This window comes from Eubalaena glacialis, chromosome 4 (genome assembly GCF_028564815.1).
Source record: "Eubalaena glacialis isolate mEubGla1 chromosome 4, mEubGla1.1.hap2.+ XY, whole genome shotgun sequence".
Classification (NCBI taxonomy): Eukaryota; Metazoa; Chordata; class Mammalia; order Artiodactyla; family Balaenidae; genus Eubalaena; species Eubalaena glacialis.
This window is the reverse complement of record NC_083719.1, coordinates 134,537,528-134,560,380: the sequence shown is the minus strand read 5'-3', so window position 1 is coordinate 134,560,380 and position 22,853 is coordinate 134,537,528. Positions and strand designations below refer to the sequence as shown.

The following is a 22,853-nucleotide window of genomic DNA, read 5'->3' as shown; positions in this document are numbered from 1 at the left end:
ACGTGAGCATGGAGGATTTGTTAAAGCACAGACTGCCGACCCCACCCCTAAGAGTTTCCGGTTCTGTGGGTCAGGGGGCTGGGGAGGGGTGCGGAGAACCCCGAGAATTTAAGAGGAACCCTACTAATCTTACCTCAGCAACTCTCTCAGCTTAACTGGCCCACTTGGCGCGCTCAAAGAACTACAAGTCCCAGCGTGCCCCGCGCGCAGCGGGAGGAAAGTCGGGCACTTCCGCTCCACGCAGCGCCTCTGTCCCCACGTCTCGACGTGTCACTGGCGGCGGCGCGGCTGTGGCACGATAAGGCGCTGACTGGGGGGGTTTGAGGCGGCGGCGGCGACCCCGGCCTGGATCTGTCCCGGCGCGGAAGGGTTCCGGGGTCCGTGGGGAACAGGAAAGGGAGGTGGCGGCTCAGCCCGCTCGGGGCACGATGTTGAACATGTGGAAGGTGCGGGAGCTGGTGGACAAAGCGTGAGTATCGGGGGTCAGTTGTGGCCGAGGCCCACTCGGGGGAGGGGCGGGGGGAAAGGGGAGCCGGGTCTGCGCGCGGGGTCTCCCGCGTCACGCCCCCCGTCTCGGCCGGCCCCATCATGGCGCCGTCCGGCAGTCTCCTCGGCCCCGGGCCGCGTCCCGAACCGCCAGTCTGGGAAGGGACCCTTCCTCGTTCGAAACATCCTCCTACCTCCCTTCTCTCCTAAGCAGGCCTTCCTCACCCTGCCCCTACCCCCACCCTTCTAGGCACAGACACTTTGGTCGGGGAGGGGGCGGGGTTGTCTAGAGATGGGTCAGTGCCCTGGCCGGGGAGCTGTCTTGGCCCCAGGCTTTGGGCTTTGCCTCCTGGGCAGCAGCGAAAGCTTGAGCGTGGAGGACTCAACTTCACTGGCTCTCTGTGCACCTCAGAGTGTGGTGCAGAGACCTTAGGCCTGGTCGGGAGGTGTCCTTTACCTTTCTGGGTTTCTTTTAATTCCTAATGAACCTGAAGTGTTGGAGTGGGTGGTAGGTGTAACAAGTGGCCACTGTGGTCAGACTGAAGTTACTCAAGAGGAGACTCATCCTTCGCTTTTCTAACATCAGTGAGAGTAGATCACCACATAGCTTACTGTGATTCTTTTCCTCTGTTTCCTTTTCCACTACACTTCATTTTTGGAGGGCCACTTGTTCCATTTGGTTTAATTAACAAGTCATTGAATTAACAAGAAATTTCCCCTAAAGAAGGAAACAACCCAGGTTTATATCCTGTTGATCTACTTTTAACTTCCCTGACAGGTAAAATGACTAATATATAGTTGATTTTCTTTAAGATTTAAGTGGTAACTTTAGTATCTTACACTTAAATTGAGTGTATCAGATAGATATAACAGTGGTTAAGTAAGGTCTGCTAGGCCAGCAGGAAATAAAGTTTAAGAAATTTCCCCTTCCTTTTGGAGTTTAGTGATGATGCAATGTGTGGTGACAAAAACATTTCATTTGTGCCACTCACCCAACCTAAAATCAGGAAGTGTAGATGGCAAATTCTTGAGGCTTTCTTGACCCCAGAAAAAATAATTCATTAAGAGATACAAACTACTAGGTATAAAATAAATTAGATCCAAGGATGTAATGTACACCACAGGGAATATAGCCAATATTTTATAATAACTTTAAATGGAGTATAATATATGAAAATATCGAATCGCTGTTGTACACCCGAAGCTAATATTATAAATCAACTATACTTCAATAAGAAAAAAATTCACAGTGGCTTGGGTAATACATCAGATAGAATTTAGAGTCTGACCGTATTTTCAAGTTTTCTGTGCTACCAAGAAGGCAGTTGAGTGCCTAAGGAGCAGAGGTTTGTGAACCTGCAGAGCTGGATTCAAGCTCTGTAACCTTGGCAGATTACTTAACCTTTAAGTGCCCCAGTTTTCTCAGGTGCAATATGAAAATAATGATAGATACTTAGAGTGTTGTTGTGAGAATTAAAGGCTAAGGACTTAGCATATAAAGCCCTTAATACAGTAGGTTTAGATCAGTATGGTTTTGATAACTATAGCAGATGTTCTGCATCAAGAGTAAGATTAAACTTCATTAAGAGAGAAGCTCCATGTTTGAAAAGTGATTTGGTGATTTTGCTTTATCAACTATTTATTTGACCGTTAAGTTCTCAGTCCTTTATTTTAGGTTTGTTTTGCTATTTATATAACCTTTGCTTTCCAAAGATAAAATAAAAGCATGTGTTTTTTTTTCAGATCCAGGTTCGTTTGTTGTTTTTTAATATTTGGTGTAAGACTAGGATACCAGCTTAAATAGTCTTTAAAAATCCAAAAGTCTCTACAAAACTATCTCTTTATTTCTTAGCCAGAGGACAGTGGAAGAAAAACCACTAAAAAAAACTCTTAGGGGACTAAATCTGTAGTACTCAAACATGTGAAGAGACTGTACATTTTTCAGGAGACAAATCAAGGCAATATTTCTGCTTTAATTGTTCGTTTCATATTGTTTTTATCACCTTTGTTACTAATTTTCAAGTGCTTCAGGTTAAATTTGTCACATAAATAGTTATCAAGTCAATCTAATGGAAGAGCTGCTGTTGAAAAGTAATTTCTCTCTTCCTTTTTACTACCCAATTTAGAATGGAGACTTGAACCAGGTTATTCAAGAACATGTAAGAATGTTGCCACCAAGGACTTTTTAAAGCTTTCGTGGGTGTCTGACACATGATATTAGGATTACAACATGAGGTTATTTTACTGATGAATACTCAGAATTTAATTTTCATCTTTCACTGGCAGGAGAGAAGAAATTCTTCCCCCCATATGAAAGCATTTTACAGAACCAGTACCTGTGGCACTGTGCGCATTTAGACTGTTCACCTTAAATTGCCATAATGAAGGTGAAGCAGATCCATAGAACCGCTGTTCTGATTATCAAGGGGATAAGGTGATGAGGAAACTTGCAAATGAGGAAACAATGAAGTGACTAAGGACTGCTCTGAGAGCTTTGTTGAATAGAAATGAGGCTTTATATGATAGAGCACTGGCTAGAGGTTTAGGAGACCTGGGTTCAGATTCTGATACTGCCTTTTAAATTAGCCGTATGTCTGATTTGAGGCAGAATCACATGACTCTCCAGACCTTGGATTCCTTATCTTTAAATTGATGGGATTGGGCTAGAGTAAGACTTTTTCCAACTTCGCTGGCATATTGGAGGCATGAATTTCTATCAGGGGGCAAAAAAACAGAGCAAATATTTCATAAGAGCAGATAAATTTTAGAAAGTTATTATCCTCCAGAGACAGTTTCAGCTGAAAAAGGAATTTTGTTTAAATGTGGCAATCAATAAATGTTATATTTAAATGCTTTATGCAGTAAATAAGTGCAACCCATGACTCTGGAAAATTAGGACTTTTATTTAGCATATATCCCTACCCATTGAGGTTTACTTCAGAAAGAAAAATGTGGTCTTTCAAAATGTGTCCTCTGGAGCTACTGTTAGATCCAGCATGGTGGCAGTTCTTAAGTATGATGATATGTTTCAAATACTGGCTTTTGAGATTTTGTAGACTTTTATGGAAGGTTGGGGAGATATTTTCCACAATTGGTGCACCTGCTGGTGGTATTAAATGGCTCTGTTTTGCAGAACATTGTGGAACTGAGGAAAAGCAGATAAAACCATAGGCCAGCCAGAGCTTGGAGTGCCAGTTTCCTCCCACTTGTACTCGAGTTGCATTAAAGAGAGCGGTGGCAGGAAAGGATAAGTGGCACCACTCCCACCAACTGGGAAAAAGCTTGACCATTGTCATCCTTTGACCTGCCTCCCTTTACTTGAGGCTGTAATAAAATTGAACACTTTTATATTTTGTTATCCTGTTTATGGTATAAATTGAAAGTTGCTACAGTTCTGTTGTCTTTTTTCTTCAAATTTTGGAAATGCAGTGAAGGTAACCTGGTAATGGTCAGTCAAACTGCTACTTACTGTTCAAGCCCAGCCAATCCTTCTCTTTCATGCAGGGAGTAATATTAACAGTAAATCTATTTCATCAGTGGCCTGTATTCTTTTTATGATAGTGATTCAAACAGGGCTGGCCAAGGTCCTAAGGCAACTACTATAGATACTCCATTTTAAGTTATTCTCTTAAGCATAGCTTGCATTTTTTTTTCCCCTGTAAGCTGATTTTTGTTGGTGTTATTTGCATGATTTTAGTTTCTAAATGGTCACATAATGTAATAGAACTGTGGAAACTACCGATCTAGTCTAGCTGACCCCAGAGGGAGAACCCTTTGCTTTTATAGAAAATATTTCATTCAGTTATTTCAACAGATAATACATTTATTATTTATTGGAATAGTACTGTATTTTCTGAACTTGAAAAATACAATACCTGCCTTCAAGAAATTTGCCACTGCAAATTGGTGCACTTGAACTATCATTGGTTTTCCACTTCAGTCCTCGGATATGTTCCCCCTGTTTCCCTATCTTACCAGTAAATCTCTGTTCAGTTTGCTTCTTAGAACTTGAAAACAAAGGTGATTTTCAGCTTTCTAGTCTCCCCCTATCAACTTTTCTTTAAACCAATTGTTATTGCTGAAACAGTAAATTCATTATCCTTCCTTTCTTCTAGTAACTGGACACAAGTAGATATTAAGAATTTAATTGCAAAGAAAGATGATTTTATCTTTGCCAGCATTTCTTAGTAGTGATTTTCTATAGTTCAAATTAGTCTGTTTAGTACCATTGGCAAGGTGCTTTTAAAAAGCTCTTAGCTGCCTCTTACGTTTTCCTGTGCCCTTCCTGTTTTCAAGTAGTTTTTCATTTGTTTACTATGCATCCACTCAAAGTATTTGGCCTTTTTTATTTTAAGTACCACTTAATAGTACTCACTCCTAGGTTTTACAGTATGGCTCCACAGTTGAACCTTTTTCTATGCTCTTGTATTATTTTCTTACTTATTTCCAATGTTTATTTAATATTTCCTTTAAGAAAAAAAGGAAGAGTATAGGCAGCTTAAATAACTTTTTTTAGTCTTGAAGAAATTTTATTGTCTTATCTTTAATATTTAGATCTGTCTAGTTGGAATTTACTTTTTGGTTTTTATTATGGAAAATTTCAAATATATCCAAAACTGGAGGGACTGTTGTAATGAACCTCTGTGTACACAGACCTAACTTCAGCAGTTTGACTAGTCTTGCTTTATCTGTGCCTCTGCCTACCACCCCCACTCCGTATTATTTTGAAGCAAATTCCAGACACTATCATTTCATCTATATCAATCTCCAAAAATAGTCAACTTTTTTTTTAGTCATAACCATAATACCATTATCACACCTTTTAAAAAGGATGATTACTTGATATCAAATGCCCAGTCAGCATTTGTTTCTCATTTGCCTCATGATTCCTCTTTGATGTTTCTGAGTTGGTGGGTATATCTCTTGATTCTTTTAATGTGTAGGCTCAATCTCTGTCTTCTTTTTTTCCCTCTTAAGGTTTACGTGTTAAAGAAACTGAGTTTTTTGTACATTCCTCAGTTTGGTTTTTGCTAATTGGATCCCATAGGGTTGTTTAAGTGTTTCTCTAACCTCTGTATTTCCTGCAATTTGGTAATTTTATCTACTCACTTGATAAATTCAAGTTCCAATTTGGAGGGCAGCAAGACTACTTCATAGATTCAAAGTACATTTTTAGTACTTGTAATGGGTCTTATGTATAAAGATTTAGCTCTCTTTAGTCTCAGCTGACATTACTTAACATTCTGGGACAATGTATTTAACTGTTCATTCTTTTTTTTCCCCTAAGGTGTCACTTCATATGAGCTTTCACTGTTTAGTCTAATTATGTGTGTTTGTCCATCTATATATATTTTTTAAATTAATTAATTTATTTATTTTTGGCTGAATTGGGTCTTTGTTGCTTTGCACAGGCTTCTCATTGCGGTGGATTCTCTTGTTGCGGAGCACAGGCTCTAGGCGCGCGAGCTTCAGTAGTTGTGGCACACAGGCTCAGTAGTTGTGGCTTGTGGGCTCTAGAGCGCAGGCTCAGTAGTTGTGGCGCTTGGGCTTAGTTGTTCCGCGGCATGTGGAATCTTCCCGGACAAGGGCTTGAACCCGTGTCCCCTGCATTGGCAGGTGGATTCTTTTTTTTTTGTTTGTTTCTTCTGACTGGTGACAATGTTCTTTATTCTTTTCCTTCTTTTCTACTAATTTTTTTTTAAACATCTTTATTGGAGTATAATTGCTTTACAATGGTGTATTAGTTTCTGCTTTATAACAAAGTGAATCAGCTATACATATACATATATCCCCATATCTCCTCCATCTTGCGTCTCCCTCCCACCCTTCCTATTCCACCCCTCTAGGTGGTCACAAAGCACCGAGCTGATCTCCCTGTGCTATGCAGCTGCTTCCCACTAGCTATCTGTTTTACATTTGGTAGTATTTGTAAGTCCATGCCACTCTCTCACTTTGTCCCAGCTTACCCTTCCCCCTCCCCATGTCCTCAAGTCCATTCTCAACGTCTGCGTCTTTATTCCTGTCCTGCCCCTAGGTTCTTCATAACTTTTTTTTTCTTAGATTCCATATATATGTGTTAGCATACGGTATTTGTTTTTCTCTTTGACTGACTTCACTCTGTATGACAGACTCTAGGTCCATCCACCTCACTACAAAAAACTCAATTTCGTTTCTTTTTATGGCTGAGTAATATTCCATTGTATATATGTGCCACATCTTCTTTATCCATTCATCTGTCGATGGAAACTTAGGTTGCTTCCATGTCCTGGCTATTGTAAACGGAGGTGCAATGAACATTGTGGTACATGACTCCTTTTTTTTTTTTAATAAATTTATTTATTTATTTTTTGGCTGTGTTGGGTCTTCGTTTCTGTGCAAGGGCTTTCTCTAGTTGCGGCAAGCAGGGGCCACTCTTCATCGCGGTGCGCGGGCCTCACACTATCGCGGCCTCTCTTGTTGCAGAGCACAGGCTCCAGACGCGTAGGCTCAGTAGTTGTGGCTCACGGGCACAGTTGCTCTGCGGCATGTGGGATCTTCCCAGACTAGGGCTTGAACCCGTGTCCCCTGCATTGGCAGGCAGATTCTCAACCACTGCACCACCAGGGAAGCCCCCATGACTCTTTTTGAATTATGGTTTTCTCAGGGTATATGCCCAGTAGTGGGATTGCTGGGTCGTATGGTAGTTCTATTTTTAGTTTTTTAAGGAACCTCCATACTGTTCTCCATAGTGGCTGTATCAACTTACATTTCCACCAACAGTGCAAGACGGTTCCCTTTTCTCCACACCCTCTCCAGCATTTATTGTTTGTAGATTTTTTGATGATGGCCATTCTGACTGGTGTAAGGTGATACCTCATTGTAGTTTTGATTTGCATTTCTCTAACGATTAGTGATGTTGAGCATTCTTTCAAGTGTTTGTTGGCAATCTGTATATCTGCTTTGGAGAAATGTCTGTTTGGGTCTTCTGCCCATTTTTGGATTGGGTTGTTTGTTTTTTTGATATTGAGCTGCATGAGCTACTTGTAAATTTTGGAGATTAATCCTTTGTCAGTTGCTTCATTTGCAAATATTTTCTCCCATTCTGAAGGTTGTCTTTTCGTCTTGTTTATGTTTTTCTTTGCTGTGCAAAAGCTTTTAAGTTTCATTAGGTCCCATTTGTTTATTTTTGGTTTTATTTCCATTTCTCTAGAAGGTGGGTCAGAAAGGATCTTGCTGTCATGTCATAGAGTGGTCTTCCTATGTTTTCCTCTAAGAGTTTTATACTGTCTGGCCTTACATTTAGGTCTTTAATCCATTTTGAGTTTATTTTTGTGTATGGTATTAGGGAGTGTTCTTATTTCATTCTTTTACATGTACCTGTCCAGTTTTCCCAGCACCACTTGTTGAAGAGGCTTTTTCTGCATTGTATATTCTTGCCTCCTTTATCAAAAATAAGGTGACCATATGTGTGTGAGTTTATCTCTGGGCTTTCTATCCTGTTCCATTGATCTGTATTTCTGTTTTTGTGCTAGTACCATACTGTCTTGATTACTGTAGCTTTGTAGTATAGTCTGAAGTCAGGGAGTCTGATTCCTCCAGCTCCGTTTTTCTTTCTCAAGATTGCTTTGGCTATTCGGGGTCTTTTGTGTTTCCATACAAATTATGAAATTTTTTGTTCTAGTTTGTGAAAAATGCCATTGGTAGTTTGATAGGGATTGCATGGAATCTGTAGATTGCTTTTGGTAGTATAGTCATTTTCACAATGTTGATTCTTCCAATCCAAGAACATGGTATATCTCTCCATCTGTTTGTATCATCTTTAATTTCTTTCATCAGTGTCTTATAGTTTTCTGCATACAGGTCTTTTGTCTCCTTAGGTAGGTTTATTCCTAGGTATCTTATTCTTTTTGTTGCAGTGGTAAATGGGAGTGTTTCCTTGATATCCCTTTCAGATTTTTCATCATTAGAGTATAGGAATGCAAGAGATTTCTGTGCATTAATTTTGTATCCTGCTACTTTACTAAATTCATTGATTAGCTCTAGTAGTTTTCTGGTAGCATCTGTAGGATTCTCTATGTATAGTATCATGTCATCTGCAAACAGTGACAGCTTTACTTTTTCTTTTCTGATTTGGATTCCTTTCATTTCTTTTTCTTCTCTGATTGCTGTGCCTAAAACTTCCAAAACTATGTTTAATAATAGTGGTGAGAGTGGATAACCTTGTCTTGTTCCTGATCTTAGTGGAAATGGTTTCAGTTTTTCACCATTGAGAACGATGTGGGCTGTGAGTTTGTCATATATGGCCTTTAATATGTTGAGGTAAGTTCCCTCTATGCCTACTTTCTGGAGGGTTTTTATCATAAATGGGTGTTGAATTTTGTCGAAAGCTTTTTCTGCAGCTATTGAGTTGATCATATGGTTTTTATCCTTCAATTTGTTAATATGGTGTATCACATTGATTGATTTGCGTATATTGAAGAAACCCTGCATTCCTGGGATAAACCCCACTTGATCATGGTGTATGATCCTTTTAATGTGCTGTTGGATTCTGTTTGCTAGTATTTTGTTGAGAATTTTTGCATCTATGTTCATCAGTGATATTGGCCTGTAGTTTTCTTCCTTTGTGACATCTTTGTCTGGTTTTGGTATCAGGGTGATGGTGGCCTCGTAGAATGAGTTTGGGAGTGTTCCTCCCTCTGCTATATTTTGGAAGAGTTTGAGAAGGATAGGTGTTAGCTCTTCTCTAAATGTTTGATAGAATTCGCCTGTGAAGCCATCTGGTCCTGGGCTTTTGTGTGTTGGAAGATTTTTAATCACAGTCTCAATTTCAGTGATTGTGATTGGTCTGTTTATATTTTCTATTTCTTCCTGGTTCAGTCTTGGAAGGTTGTGCTTTTCTAAGAATTTGTCCATTTCTTCCAGGTTGTCCATTTTATTGGCATAGAGTTGCTTGTAGTAATCTCTCATGATCCTTTGTATTTCTGCAGTGTCAGTTGTTACTTCTCCTTTTACATTTTTAATTCTATTGATTTGAGTCTTTTCCTTTTTTTCTTGATGAGTCTGGCTAATGGTTTATCAATTTTGTTTATCTTCTCAAAGAACCGGCTTTTAGTTTTATTGATCTTTGCTATTGTTTCTTTCACTTCTTTTTCATTTTTATTTCTGATCTGATCTTTATGATTTCTTTCCTTCTGCTAACTTTGGGGTTTTTTTCTTCTTCTTTCTCTAATTGCTTTAGGGGTAAGGTTAGGTTGTTTATTTGAGATGTTTCTTGTTTCTTGAGGTAGGATTGTATTGCTGTAAACTTCCCTCTTAGAACTGCTTTTGCTGCATCCTATAGATTTTGGGTTATTGTGTTTTTGTTATCATTTGTTTCTAGGTATTTTTTAATTTCCTCTGGTTTCTTCAGTGATCTCTTGGTTATTAAGTAGTGTATTGTTTAACCTCCATATGTTTGTATTTTTTACAGATATTTTCCTGTAATTTATATCTAGTCTCATAGCTTTGTGGTCAGAAAAGATACTTGATACCATTTCAGTTTTCTTAAATTTACCAAGGCTTGATTTGTGACCCAAGATATGGTCTATCCTGGAGAATATTCCAGGAGCACTTGAGAAGAAAGTTTATTCTGTTGTTTTTGGATGGAATGTCCTATAAATATCAAATAAGTACATCTTGTTTAATGTATCATTTATAGCTTGTGTTTCCTTATTTATTTTCATTTTGGATGATCTGTCCATTGGTGAAAGTGGGGTGTTAAAGTCCCCTACTATGATTGTGTTACTGTCGATTTCCCCTTTTATGGCTGTTAGTATTTGCCTTATGTATTGAGGTGCTCCTATGTTGGGTGCATAAGTATTTACAATTGTTATATCTTCTTCTTGGATTGATCCCTTGATCGTTATGTAGTGTCCTTCTTTGTCTCTTGTAATAGTCTTTATTTTAAAGTCTATTTTGTCTGATATGAGAATTGCTACTCCAGCTTTCTTTTGATTTCCATTTGCATGGAATATCTTTTTTCATCCCCTCACTTTCAGTCTGTATGTGTCCCTAGGTCTGAAGTGGGTCTCTTGTAGACGGCATATATACGGGATCTCGTTTTAGTATCCATTCAGCCAGTCTATGTCTTTTGGTTGGAGCATTTAATCCATTTACATTTAAGATAGTTATTGATATGTGTGTTCCTATTACCATTTTCTTAATTGTTTTGGGTTTGTTATTGTAGGTCTTTTCCTTCTCTTGTGTTTCCTGCCTAGAGAAGTTCCTTTAGCATTTGTTTTAAAGCTGGTTTGGTGGTGCTGAATTCTCTTAGCTTTCACTTGTCTTTAAAGGTTTTAATTTCTCCGTCAAATCTGAATGAGATCCTTGCTGGGTAGGGTAATCTTGGTTGTAGTTTTCTACCTTTCATCCCTTTAAATATGTCCTGCCAGTCCCTTCTGGCTTGCAGAGTTTCTGCTGAAAGATCAGCTGTTAACCTTATGGGGATTCCCTTGTATGTTATTTGTTGCTTTTCCCTTGCTGCTTTTAATATTTTTTCTTTGTATTTAATTTTTGATAGTTTGATTAATATGTGCCTTGGTGTGCTTCTCCTTGGTTTTATGCTGTATGGGACTCTCTGCGCTTCCTGGACTTTATTGACTATTTCCTTTCCCATATTAGGGAAGTTTTCAACTATAATCTCTTCAAATATTTTCTCAGTCCCTTTCTTTTTCTCTTCTTCTTCTGGGACCCCTATAATTTGAATGTTGGTGCGTTTAATGTTGTCCCAGAGGTCTCTGAGACTGTCCTCAATTCTTTTCATTCTTTTTTCTTTATTCTGCTCTGCAGTAGTTATTTCCGCTATTTTATCTTCCAGGTCACTTATCCGTTCTTCTGCCTCAGTTATTCTGCTATTGATCCCTTCTAGAGAATTTTTAATTTCATTTATTTTGTTGTTCATCACTGTTTGTTTGCTCTTTAGTTCTTCTAGGTCCTTGTTAAACGTTTCTTGTATTTTCTCTACTCTATTTCCAAGATTTTGGATCATCTTTACTCTCATTATTCTGAATTCTTTTTCAGGTAGACTGCCTATTTCCTCTCCATTTGTCAGGTCTGGTGGGTTTTTGCCTTGCTCCTTCATCTGCTGTGTGATTTTCTGTCGTGTCATTTTGCTTAACTTACTGTGTTTGGGGTCTCCTTTTCACAGGCTGCAGGTTCGTAGTTCCCGTTTTTGGTATCTGTCCCCAGTGGCTAAGGTTGGTTCAGTGGGTTGTGTAGGCTTCCAGGTGGAGGGGACTATTGCCTGTGTTCTGGTGGATGAGGCTGGATCTTGTCTTTCTGGTGGGCAGATCCACATCTGGTGGTGTGTTTTGGGGTGTCTGTGGCCTTATTACGATTTTAGGCAGCCTCTGTGCTAATGGATGGGGTTGTGTTCCTGTCTTGCTAGTTGTTTGGCATAGGGTGTCCAGCACTGTAGCTTGCTGGTCGTTGAGTGGAGCTGGGTTTTAGCGTTGAGATGGAGATCTCTGGGAGAGCTTTCGCCGTTTGATATTAAGTGGAGCCGGGAGTTCTCTGGTGGACCAATGTCCTGAACTCGGCTCTCCCACCTCAGATGCACAGGCCTGACACCCAGCTGGAGCACTAAGACCCTGTCAGCCACATGGTAAAGAAAAAAAGTAAAATAAAGTTACTAAAATAAAAGATAATTATTAAAAATAAAAGAATTAAAAAGTAATTTAAAAAAATGGACAGACAGAACCCTAGGACAAATGGTAAAAGCAAAGCTATACAGACAAAAATCACACAAAGAAGCATACACATACACACTCACAGAAAGCGAATAAGGAAAAATATATGTATATCGTTGCTCCCAAAGTCCACTGCCTCAATTTTGGGATGATTCGTTGTCTATTCAGGTATTCCACAGATGCAGGGTGCATCAAGTCGATTGTGGAGATTTAATCCGCTGCTCCTGAGGCTGCTGGGAGAAGTTTCCCTTTCTCTTCTTTGTTTGCACAGCTCCTGGGGTTCAGCTTTGGATTTGGCCCCGCCTCTGCCTGTAGGTCGCCTGAGGGTGTCTGTTCTTCACTCAGACAGGACGGGGTTAAAGGATCAGCTAATTAGGGGGCTGTGGCTCACTCAAGCCAGGGGGAGGGAGGGGTACAGAATGCGGAGCGAGCCTGCTGCGGCCGAGGCTGGCGTGATGTTGCAACAGGGCAGGTGGATTCTTAACCACTGCGCCACCAGGAAAGTCCCATCTGTATATTTTTATAGTAATTTGCTAGCTATCCACACTTTTTAAAAAAAATTTTTTTTTGGCTGCTTTGGGTCTTCGTTGCTGCGTGCAGGCTTTCTCTAGTTGTGGTGAGCGGGGGCTACTCTTCGTTGCAGTGCGCAGGCTTCTCATTGTGGTGGCTTCTCTTGTTGCAGAGCACAGGCTCTAGGCCCATGGGCTTCAGTAGTTGTGGCAGGTGGGCTCAGTAGTTGTGGCTTGCAGGCTCAATAGTTGTGGCACACGGGCTTAATTGCTCTGCGGCATGTGGGATCTTCCTGGACCAGGGCTCAAATCTGTGTCTCCTGCGTTGGCTGGCGGATTCTTAACCACTGCGCCACCAGGGAAGTCCTATACACACTCTTATACTTAGACACCTCCATGTGATGTTTACTGGATCTGGGAAGAAGTTTGTGGTTCAGAGATCGGAACTGGATTGAAATCTTAGGTCCACCACTAAGAAATAGTGATCTTGGGGATTGGGACAGTATCTCCAAACTTTCCCATCTATAAAATAGGATGGTATTTATTTTACAGGGTTCTTGTGAGGATTATATTTATGTGAAACACTTAGCATAGCACTTGACATAAAATAAAGTCTTGAAACACTGTCATTATTGTGTAATTAAAAAAGTAATTTATAACAATTTATAACGTGTAGAAAAAAATGAAAGGAATATAGTGTTTGAAGGAATAAAGAAAATGTCAGAGTAGATTATTTCCAAGTATGTAAGAGCTGTGTCTTAATCCATAAATCGTCATTTTCAATGTATATTCACCTCAATAGACATGTTAAGCAATGTATAGGAGAACTTATAAAATTATCTGTAATGTGTGCCTTATGTTGTGTTCACCAAATCACAAATGCCTTTAATATTGTAAAGCATATTACAGAAATAACTCTTTCAAAAGACATAAGTAAGGAATAAAGTCTTTGGAAGGACATATTGCATTTCCATCTGCTAATTTTTATTCAGCTTGTTTTGTATTTTCTCAAGATTTTAAAGATGCTGCTAATCTAAAATATTTCTTCTAAAATATAAAAAGATTTATTTTATGAGGGCAATTTGAAGTTGACAGTATATCCTTAAAGAAACTGAACAAAATCAAGAAAAAGAATCCTCTAAAATGTGATATCCAATTCATAATCTCTGATAATGGATGAGCAGTATATATAAGGAAAGCACATTGCAGTGTGCTTTCCAGTTTTTCAATACACTCTCCCAAATTGGCAAGAAATTCTTTTGGCTTACCAGAGCCCTTTAGCCAGAAAATTTCATACAGGTAAAATAACATGCATTCCCATGTATTGATAGTTCCTCATGACTATGGACTGTAGTAAATATGAGTGATTTTGTTAATGTGCAACAATAGCCAAGAGCGTTTTGTACTTAAGAGAAGTCTAGTTAGCCAATTATTTTGGAGTGTCTTCTCTTGACATATGAGTTGTATTTAGTTTAGAAATTCTTAGGAGAGTAAGTTCTACCTAATTCTAATATAAATAATTTTTTTATAACTTCCACACAAACTCACCATTATGTGATAAATGTGTATGTATGCATTTAAAAATGTTTCACTCAAAAAATTCTCGTCCAGATATGGTTGTTTTTTTTTTTTGGCCATGCCACATGACTTACCCAATCTTAGTTCCCCGACCAGGGCTTGAATGGGACCCTCTCAGTGAAAGCATGGAGTCCTAATCACTAGCCTGCCAGGAATTCCCTTAGGTAGCTTTTATTTTTATAGTAGAAAGAAGACATATATTTAAAATTCAGTTTCTTGTTTTTCTTGCTATTTGTTTCTATGCAGTTTTAGCAAATCATTAAAGAACAGTGCATATTCATCACTTGTAATTTTTAAAAGTGACTTAAGATTTATGATTAAAACTTTTTATTTGAAGTTAAACCATAATGGTTAAAAATAATATCCTTAGTTTGATATGTTTGGTTTATAGTTATAAGTTTGGTATTGAATGGGTTTCTGAAGTGTGGCTCATTTCTCATGAAGCCAAATAAAAATTTTAATCCTATAATCTGTTCTGCACACAGCAACAAGAGTGATTCTTTAAAACTCTTAAGTTTTAACTCACATCTGCTCAGAACTCACCAGCCACTTGTTATTTTGCTGCTTACCAGCCTCTACTTGATCTGGTTCTGCTGCCCCCTCTGACCTCATCCACCACCACTCTCCCTCTTTCTCTCAGTGTTCTGTGTCTGTATAAAATGCCCACATTCACACACGCCACTCTCCCCTCTGCTTCCTTAATTTACATGTATCCGTCTGCTGCCTCTGGGATATAAGCTCCTTGAGGGCGGGGACTTCGTTTTGTTTACTGCTATATTACTTACTCCAAGTACAGTGTGTGACATACAGTAGGTGTTCAATAAATATTTTTTGAATGAGTATGTTAAATTTGGTAAGTTGTTTTATATTACTGAGGAAATCTTTTAAGTACAGATATTTCTAATAAAAACAAATCGTTATTGAGCATTTGTCATGTGCCAAGAACAATAGTGACAACATTATTGTTATTCTCAATTTGTGGTTGAGGAAAATGACCACAGAGAAGTCCAGAAACTTGCCCGAAGTAACACATCTAGAAAATAGAGTCTGGATTTAAATCCAGTGTCTGCTTTCAGAACATATATTTAACAGTTTTTGCTAACTTGTACAAGCCATTATTCACTGTAATAGAGGTGAATTACTAGTGTATGCCTTAAACAAGTTAAACATTACTTGAAAAAAGTTTATAATAAGCTTCTGAACCAAATTCAATGAGTGTTTATTCCTTTTTTCCGTATATGTACCAGTCATAAAAGAAAATTTTTCTGGCCTCTTGTAATACTCTGAATAATGTAAGTAGGATGCCCCTCAATGATCGAGAAGCAAACAGTTGTAGGTGAAAAAGGAAATCTTTTTTTTCTTGTAATGAACTTGCTCACTGTAATTAATCCTAAAAAAAATGTCATGACAGTCATGAGCTGTAGTATGTGGTTCAGAATTAGTCCCCTGTAGTTGTAGCTTCCACAACTTTAATAAGTTTCACACAATTTTTTGATCTTTATATTGTGGTCATTTAGCTGTGCCTGTAGTGCTAATGTCTTATTAATCTCTGATTTATATACAACTTTTCCCAATTTTTCTTATGCTCAGATTGGATAATTTGGGAATAATTTTCCTTAGTTCGTTATGTACCTATCCAAGGAGTGTGTTTTTGGCATAGGTTGTAAATGTTTAAATGGTATATAATAACTGAAAATACATTACTGATATCCTTACTAATCTTCGCCATATCTTATAAGGATCTTTCAGTGAGTGCTTATTAAATATCTACCACAAGCGCTGTACAGTACTGTAAACTGACTGACACACCTTATGGTTCCAATAGCAGCTTATGATTATGTGAAGTGGATGCACATGACAAGCGCATGAAAAAGACAGAATAATATAAGATGATATGATATCTCAATTTGGGGTATAGGTATGTATACTGTAGAAATTCAGAGAATGGAAAGAACAATTAAGACGGAGCAAAGGCTTAATGAAAAAGATAGATCCTGGTATTTCAAAATATGTGTTTGCTGCAAGGAGGATAAGGCCAAATAAGGAATCAAACATGGAGTGAAAAATCTTAAACACAGGTCAAACGATGTGGGATCACTGATAAGAACCTACACCCAAATGGTTCCAAGCAGAGGATGACATTACTGAATACTGTCTAAGAAGCTGTTCTGTTGCAAAGGGAGGTCCCCCTTCTACCCCAATCAAATAGTCCAGATTAAATAATTTAAAGTGTAGATGTTTGGTGGTTTGTGTTTGAGTTTGAGGGGAAATAAATTATATAGGCTTCAAAATTTTAGTAGTGAGGTTCTGGAAACAATTTCTTTCATGTCAGAAAAATTGAGCCTAGTTTTTGGGATTTGGAAATGCATTTGAGTAAATCTAAGTATAATCGATCATGGATGAAAATGGGGGAAAAAACTATTGCTGACTTACTTAATATTTTTAAGTTTTAAATTTTATTTTAAAATTTTAAATTATTTGAGTTCACTTACAGGTAGTTTTACAAACTTATCACTGCTGAGGTGCAGGATTTCTCATTTTATTATTCTATTGATAGGATTTCTTAGTTATATACTTTTAGTTAGTGTTTGATATTTGGCAGTGCATCTGAACTTAATCACATAGAAGTGAAAACATCTATAAGTGATGTGATCAAACTGTACAACGTCAAGCATTTGTGTCTACAAAGATGTAGTTTTCACATATTATCCCAGTGCAGGATGTTTCATAATTTTCTCATTCTCTTAGAAGGGTTTTATGCTTTTTTTTAAGCTTAACTAATTTTAGTACTTTCTTTTAGATTTTTTTTCCTGGAGGAGTCTCATAATACAGTTAATAAAATTACCTTAATAGGGTATTTTAAATAGAGTGCCACATATTTTAAAAGATAATTTGTTATGAGTATGCCCAAGCTGAGCAAACTTCTTTGGGTTTCAGTTTTATTTTTAAATGAGGGGTGAGAGGAGTAATTTGAGGGAAGACATCATAAGTCAAGAGACTTTTTGTGCATTTCTGTATGAAATGGGCATAAGGTCTACCTTCCAGGAATGTTGAGAGAATTAAATGAGTTAATATATTGTGAAAAGGTTTACCATTGTATTCTCAATAAATTCTTGTTCTTTTGTTTTGTTTGGTCATTATGAGATAGCTTTAAAAAGGTGTAACCTAAAATTAAAAGATATAGGTGAACAAAAACTGTCATTCCTTAGATTAGTTCTAAAGAGTAGGAATTTAAAAGTTGGCAAAAAATTTTAATAAACTTTAAACCCCTTTAACAGTAAAATTTTTACTATTATTTTAGTAGCTACTATTTTATCATACCTGTAAAAACTAGAATTGGGATTTATAATGCTAACAATTCTTATGCTATACTCTTTTTTTTTTTTTTTTATAAATTTATTTTATTTATTTATTTATTTTTGGCTGAGTTGGATCTTCGTTGCTGCGTGTGGGCTTTCTCTAGTTGTGTTGAGTGGGGGCTACTCTCCGTTGCGGTGCACGGGCTTCTCACTGCAGTGGCTTCTCTTGTTGCAGAGCACGGGCTCTTGGCGTGCGGGTTTCAGTAGTTGCGGCGTGTGGGCTCAGTAGTTGTGGCTCATTGACTCTAGAGCGCAGGCTCAGTAGTTGTGGTGCACGGGCTTAGTGGCTCTGCAGCATGTGGGATCTTCCCGGACCAGGGATCGAACCCGTGTCCCCTGCATTGGCAGGCGGATTCCCAACCACGGCGCCACCAGGGAAGCCCCTATACTCTTTTTTTAATACACTGCGATATTTGATTTGCTTCTGAAACCAGTTTAGCATATGACATCTCTTGATAAGAAAAACATCACACTGTCCTTTCTTTTTTGGAAAAAAAAAATTGATTTACTAAGTAACCTGAGCAAGTGACCTTAAGCAACTGTCAGCAATAGGAAAGATTGTTTCACAATTAAACTTACACACAGAACAATGCAAGTCTGAAGCTGCTTAAAGTAGAGAAGGACTGTTTCTGGTTGTTGAATAGGAATAATATTCCCATACTTTAAAAAAATATGGACCTCAGGAGCTTACGCTTTCAAAATTTATTAGAAGTTGCATTTGAGGAACTTGTGCTTGAATTGTTAACGTGTGTCATAAGATATATAGTTGAATTTGTAATGACTGGTATTTCCAGAACAATTTTCAAATAAATACTTTATGCTAAATATTTAACTAAAAGTTTTTCTGACAAGTGGGAATGGGTGTCCTAGTTATTTAGAGTCATAAATAGAACATTACTGTTGTATCTAAATATAACATTTAGCTAGCTTTTATTAACTTTTGTCATTAAAAAAAAATGGTAATAGATTACTGTTTTTCATGAGAACTTTGTAACTAGAATAATCCTAAGAGAGTCCTTGAGGGTGTGATTGGCCTATTTATAAGTTGTGTGAAATGTTTATAACCTTTAGGATTTTTTACTCATATAAGTACTTAACATTGCTTGACATGTTAACATGGTTTGGGGGAGGGGGTGTGGTAGTTGGTGTACCAAAAGAATGATTTGCATATGCTATGTTACTAATAGTTCTTTTTTACTATAATTGAATTATAAAATAGAATGATACTAATTATAAAAAGTCAGGTGAGCCTAAATTTCATAATGCATTTTAACTGTGATAAACTTCCTTTACATTAAAACTGATGCATTCTATATCTAAAAGCATAATGTATAGTGTTCACTCTATCAAAACTCTTCGATGCTTTAATGGAGGAATGATTGCACTTGAGAAAGCTAGTTTACTGCCTAATTTGACACTGAAATAAATGTTCTCCAAATTATAGAATCAAGAAAATGACAGCTTGAAATGAAAAAGAAATAAACCAATCAATCCTTTCATGAAGTTTGACTTTGTTCCAAGTTATTTGTGTTACTTAGAGGGGTAGTTTTAGGAAAAAAAATGTTTTTTATTGCCGTTAAGATTCACATAGCATGAAATTAACCATTTTAAAGTGTTGAATCCAGTAGCATTTAGCACATTCACAGTGTTGTGCAGTGAGGCAGATTTTTAAATAACTTTTTATTTTGAAATCAAAGTTTTAAGAATAGTAAAGAGAATACCTGTATACCCTTTATCCATATTCACCAATTTTTAAGATTTTGCCATAATTGCTTGTCATTTTCCTCCTCTTCTACTCTCTGTCTTTATCCCTCTGTCTGCGCACACACACACACACACACGCACGCACACACACTCTCATCTGATCCATTTGAAAGTAGGTTACGTGACCCCTTTGCCTCAAGACTTAAGTGTGTATTTTCTAAGAACAAGGTTTGTTCTCCTATATGGCTATGATATAGTTATCAGATTCAGAAGATTTAACATTGAAACAATAATTTTATCTCCCTTTGGCCTTATTCCAATATTGCCAGTTATCCCACTCCAGTACAGGATTCTATCCGGGATCATGTATTTAATTGTCATGACTCTTTACTCTCCTTTAATGAAGAGTTCCTTAACCTTTCTTTCCTAACAAAAATGACATTGGCACTTTTGAAGGTTATAGACCAGTTATTTTATAAAATATTCCTCAATTTAAGTTTAGCTGATACTTCCTCAGGTTATGTATTCTGAGCTGGAAAATTACATTAAGTGATGCTGTGTCCTTTTCAGGGGGAAAACAGTTTCTGTATGTTGCTCAGTAGTGATGTTAATTTTGGTCACTCAGTCAAGGTGTTGTCTGACTCCTCTACCATATAGTTACTATTTATCTAATTGCAACTAATAAGCAATCTGTGGGGAGATACTCTGAGACCCCCTCCTCATCAGACTCCCCCCCTGGATTTAGCATCTACAGATGATTGCTTGAGCCAGTCTTTACTATAATGATTAAAAATAGTGATGCTCATCCCTCCTCTTCTCTTCAGAGTTATCAGTTTACTTTAAGCAAGAGCTGTCATTTTTTTTCTTTCCTCCATCCCTGTCTCATGGATTTTCATTTTATTCAGTGGATTGTAATCCATTACTGTCTGCCACTTACTTCAGTACTCAAATTGTCACTGATGTAGCCAGTGAGAGCCCTGTGAAGCTGGCCTGTATCCTTTCGTCATGCCGTTTTATTTTTTTTCGCCCTTTCTGGCACAAGAGGTTTCAAGCTCGTCCTGTATTTTCACTGCTTCAGCCCTGGAGTCAGCCATTTCTGCAAGGACCCCTGGCTTTGGTTCTTTTTAGCAGTGGGACAGATTTTAAAAAGAGATTATATGGTAGATTAGAGAGATTTTTGTCATAATTAAGATGTTGCTAGAACTTCTTACATGTAGGAACACCTACAGTACAGAGAGGTGGCACATGGGATAAAGACCTCTTTGGAAATGTGGTGGTGGTATTTTTCTTTTGGATAATTAAAGTTTAACATTTTGTTTTCATATTTTTAAACCTTAAGAGAATAAGATTTGTGAAGGATGCTGCGTTGCTATGCTCCTCCTATTCCCACATCCAGCAATGTAATTTGCTTTCAGTAAATCAATTAAGTATGAAAAGACAAAAATCAAAGCACTTGCTATACAAGTATATACATTGTAGATAATCTGATTATGTCAATAAAATGCTGTCACAGAGTACACTTTTCCTAATGGTATTTCATGTTACAACCATCTACCTGTACTTCACATACTTTTTATTATATCTCCTGTTTGGCTTTTGAATTGTTTATACTAGCAGCTGATTACTGAATAATTTAAGTCTCACTTAATTATGGCAGTACTGTTCTAATTAGAATGCTGGATGTTGGTGCTTTATTTAGCTAGCAAATGTAAAATACTTATGTTTGTGACATTTGTAGAAATAAGTATTGAGGATTAATTTTCTGTAGATAATCTTAGGATGTATAGCTTAAGTGTAGACTTATGCCTACTTTACCCCCAAACCAAATAGATAACTCATTTGGAATATGAAACACTTTTGACTTAAATTGGAAAAAACTGGCCATATGTTGAGAGTCTCATTTTCCGAACAATTAAAAAAATAACTATATATGCATAATGTTAAAATGCAGCAGAATTACACAATTTTAAATAATTAAATAAAAGTAATTTGAACATTGAGAGTTACAAGAGCTTGAGAAATTTGCTGGAGATACAACACTGGTGTTTGACTTTAACATAGGTAATATCCCTTTGGTCATGTTAAGATTTATAAGGAATAATTTGAAAATAATAACTACATAATTAACATTCCTTTTAGACTGATAACATTTTTCAGATGAGTTCTTTAGAATAAATGGTGATGATCATCTTTTAATGAATGAGTTATATTCTTAATGCTTAGATAATCTCTGATAAAGAAAACTCAAAATTATAGGTATGCTTCTCATGTCAGATACCCATACAACAAAGAGAATGAGATGTTGTACTAAGAATCGCAGGAAGCCACAGGATAACCTGGCTTATTCATTTAATGAATATTTACTGAGCATCTGGAACTCTTTCAGATACTTGAAGTATAGTTGTAAGCAAGTTTTGGTAGGGAGAGATAAAAAGAACAAGTAAGCAAAATAATTACGTATTTTTTGAGTGTTATGAAGAAAAGGGGCTGAAGTAGAGAATGATGAATGGGCCTGTTTTACTTAGGGTGGTGAGAGGAGAACTGAAGGTATGGTATCTACATTAAGACTTAAAGAATTTAGAGCACACAGAGTAAAGGAGGAGTGTTCCAGAAAGGGCATTATGGAGTGAGCAAAGACCCAGAGTGGGGAAAGAGCTGGTGAGAAAGTTAGAGAACAGTATGGCAAGAGCATGTGGAAGAGAAGTGGTAGGCTCAGGGACTTGGCCATTGCATGGAGTTTGGATTTATTTTAAGTGTATAAAGCCAGTGAGGAATTTTGATAAGCAAGGGAGTGAAATGATCTCACTTATGTACCTTACTCTTGGTACTGAGTTGAATAATAGATTGAGGGTGGGGACAAGAGTAGAAGGGGGGCACTGGTTAAAGTCATGATTATAGCATAGCAGTTAGGAGTGTAAGCTCTGGACCTTTATCTCTGGAGTCAGATCATCTAGGTTCAAATACTGAGGTCGCTAATCGTTGTGTGGCCTAGAGTGAGATAACTTAAACTCTTTGTACCTCAGTTTCCTCATCTGTAAAATGGGGATAATAATACTATCTGTCTCATAGAGTTGTTAGGAGAATTAGATGAATTGTTTTTAAAGGACTTAGACATTGCCTGGCCTGTAGAGTTACATAAGTGTTTAAAAACCAATAAATAAATATATATGGCCATCTTATGGAATAGAATGTGAAGCAGGCAATAAAATGTGCTCATTTGCCTCTGCCATTTGTGTTACTTTGGAAGGAACACACAAGAATTACTGCTCTGCAGTCTTTGCTTTGCTCAGTTCTTCTGTGGTAATAGATTGTGCCAAGTGAGGGCCTGGTCCAATATGTATGAGTTTCAGTTAACAGGGTGCCATGCAAAGGGAGGGCTGCTTGTATATTAGAATTCCAGCATCTAGAGAAGTGAAATTCATGATGCTCTCAAATTCATAGTTGATACTGAGCATAAGTAGGAAGTTTAAAGTCTTTGAAGTTTTTTGGGGGTTTTTTTTAGCCTTAAGTTT

At 37.5% G+C, this 22,853-nt stretch overlaps 1 protein-coding gene across 3 annotated transcripts in view; it reads left to right on the top strand.

Annotated features, from left to right (window-relative positions):
* The first annotated feature begins 243 nt into the window (after positions 1-243).
* Positions 244-22,853, top strand: part of CLINT1 (clathrin interactor 1) — a 66,639-nt gene continuing 44,029 nt past the window's right edge. For all 3 annotated transcript variants that reach the window (XM_061189919.1, XM_061189918.1, XM_061189917.1), the window contains exon 1: positions 244-469. In XM_061189919.1, the coding sequence (XP_061045902.1) occupies positions 429-469 (41 nt within the window). In that variant the 5' untranslated portion in view covers positions 244-428. The remainder of the gene's footprint in view (positions 470-22,853) is intronic.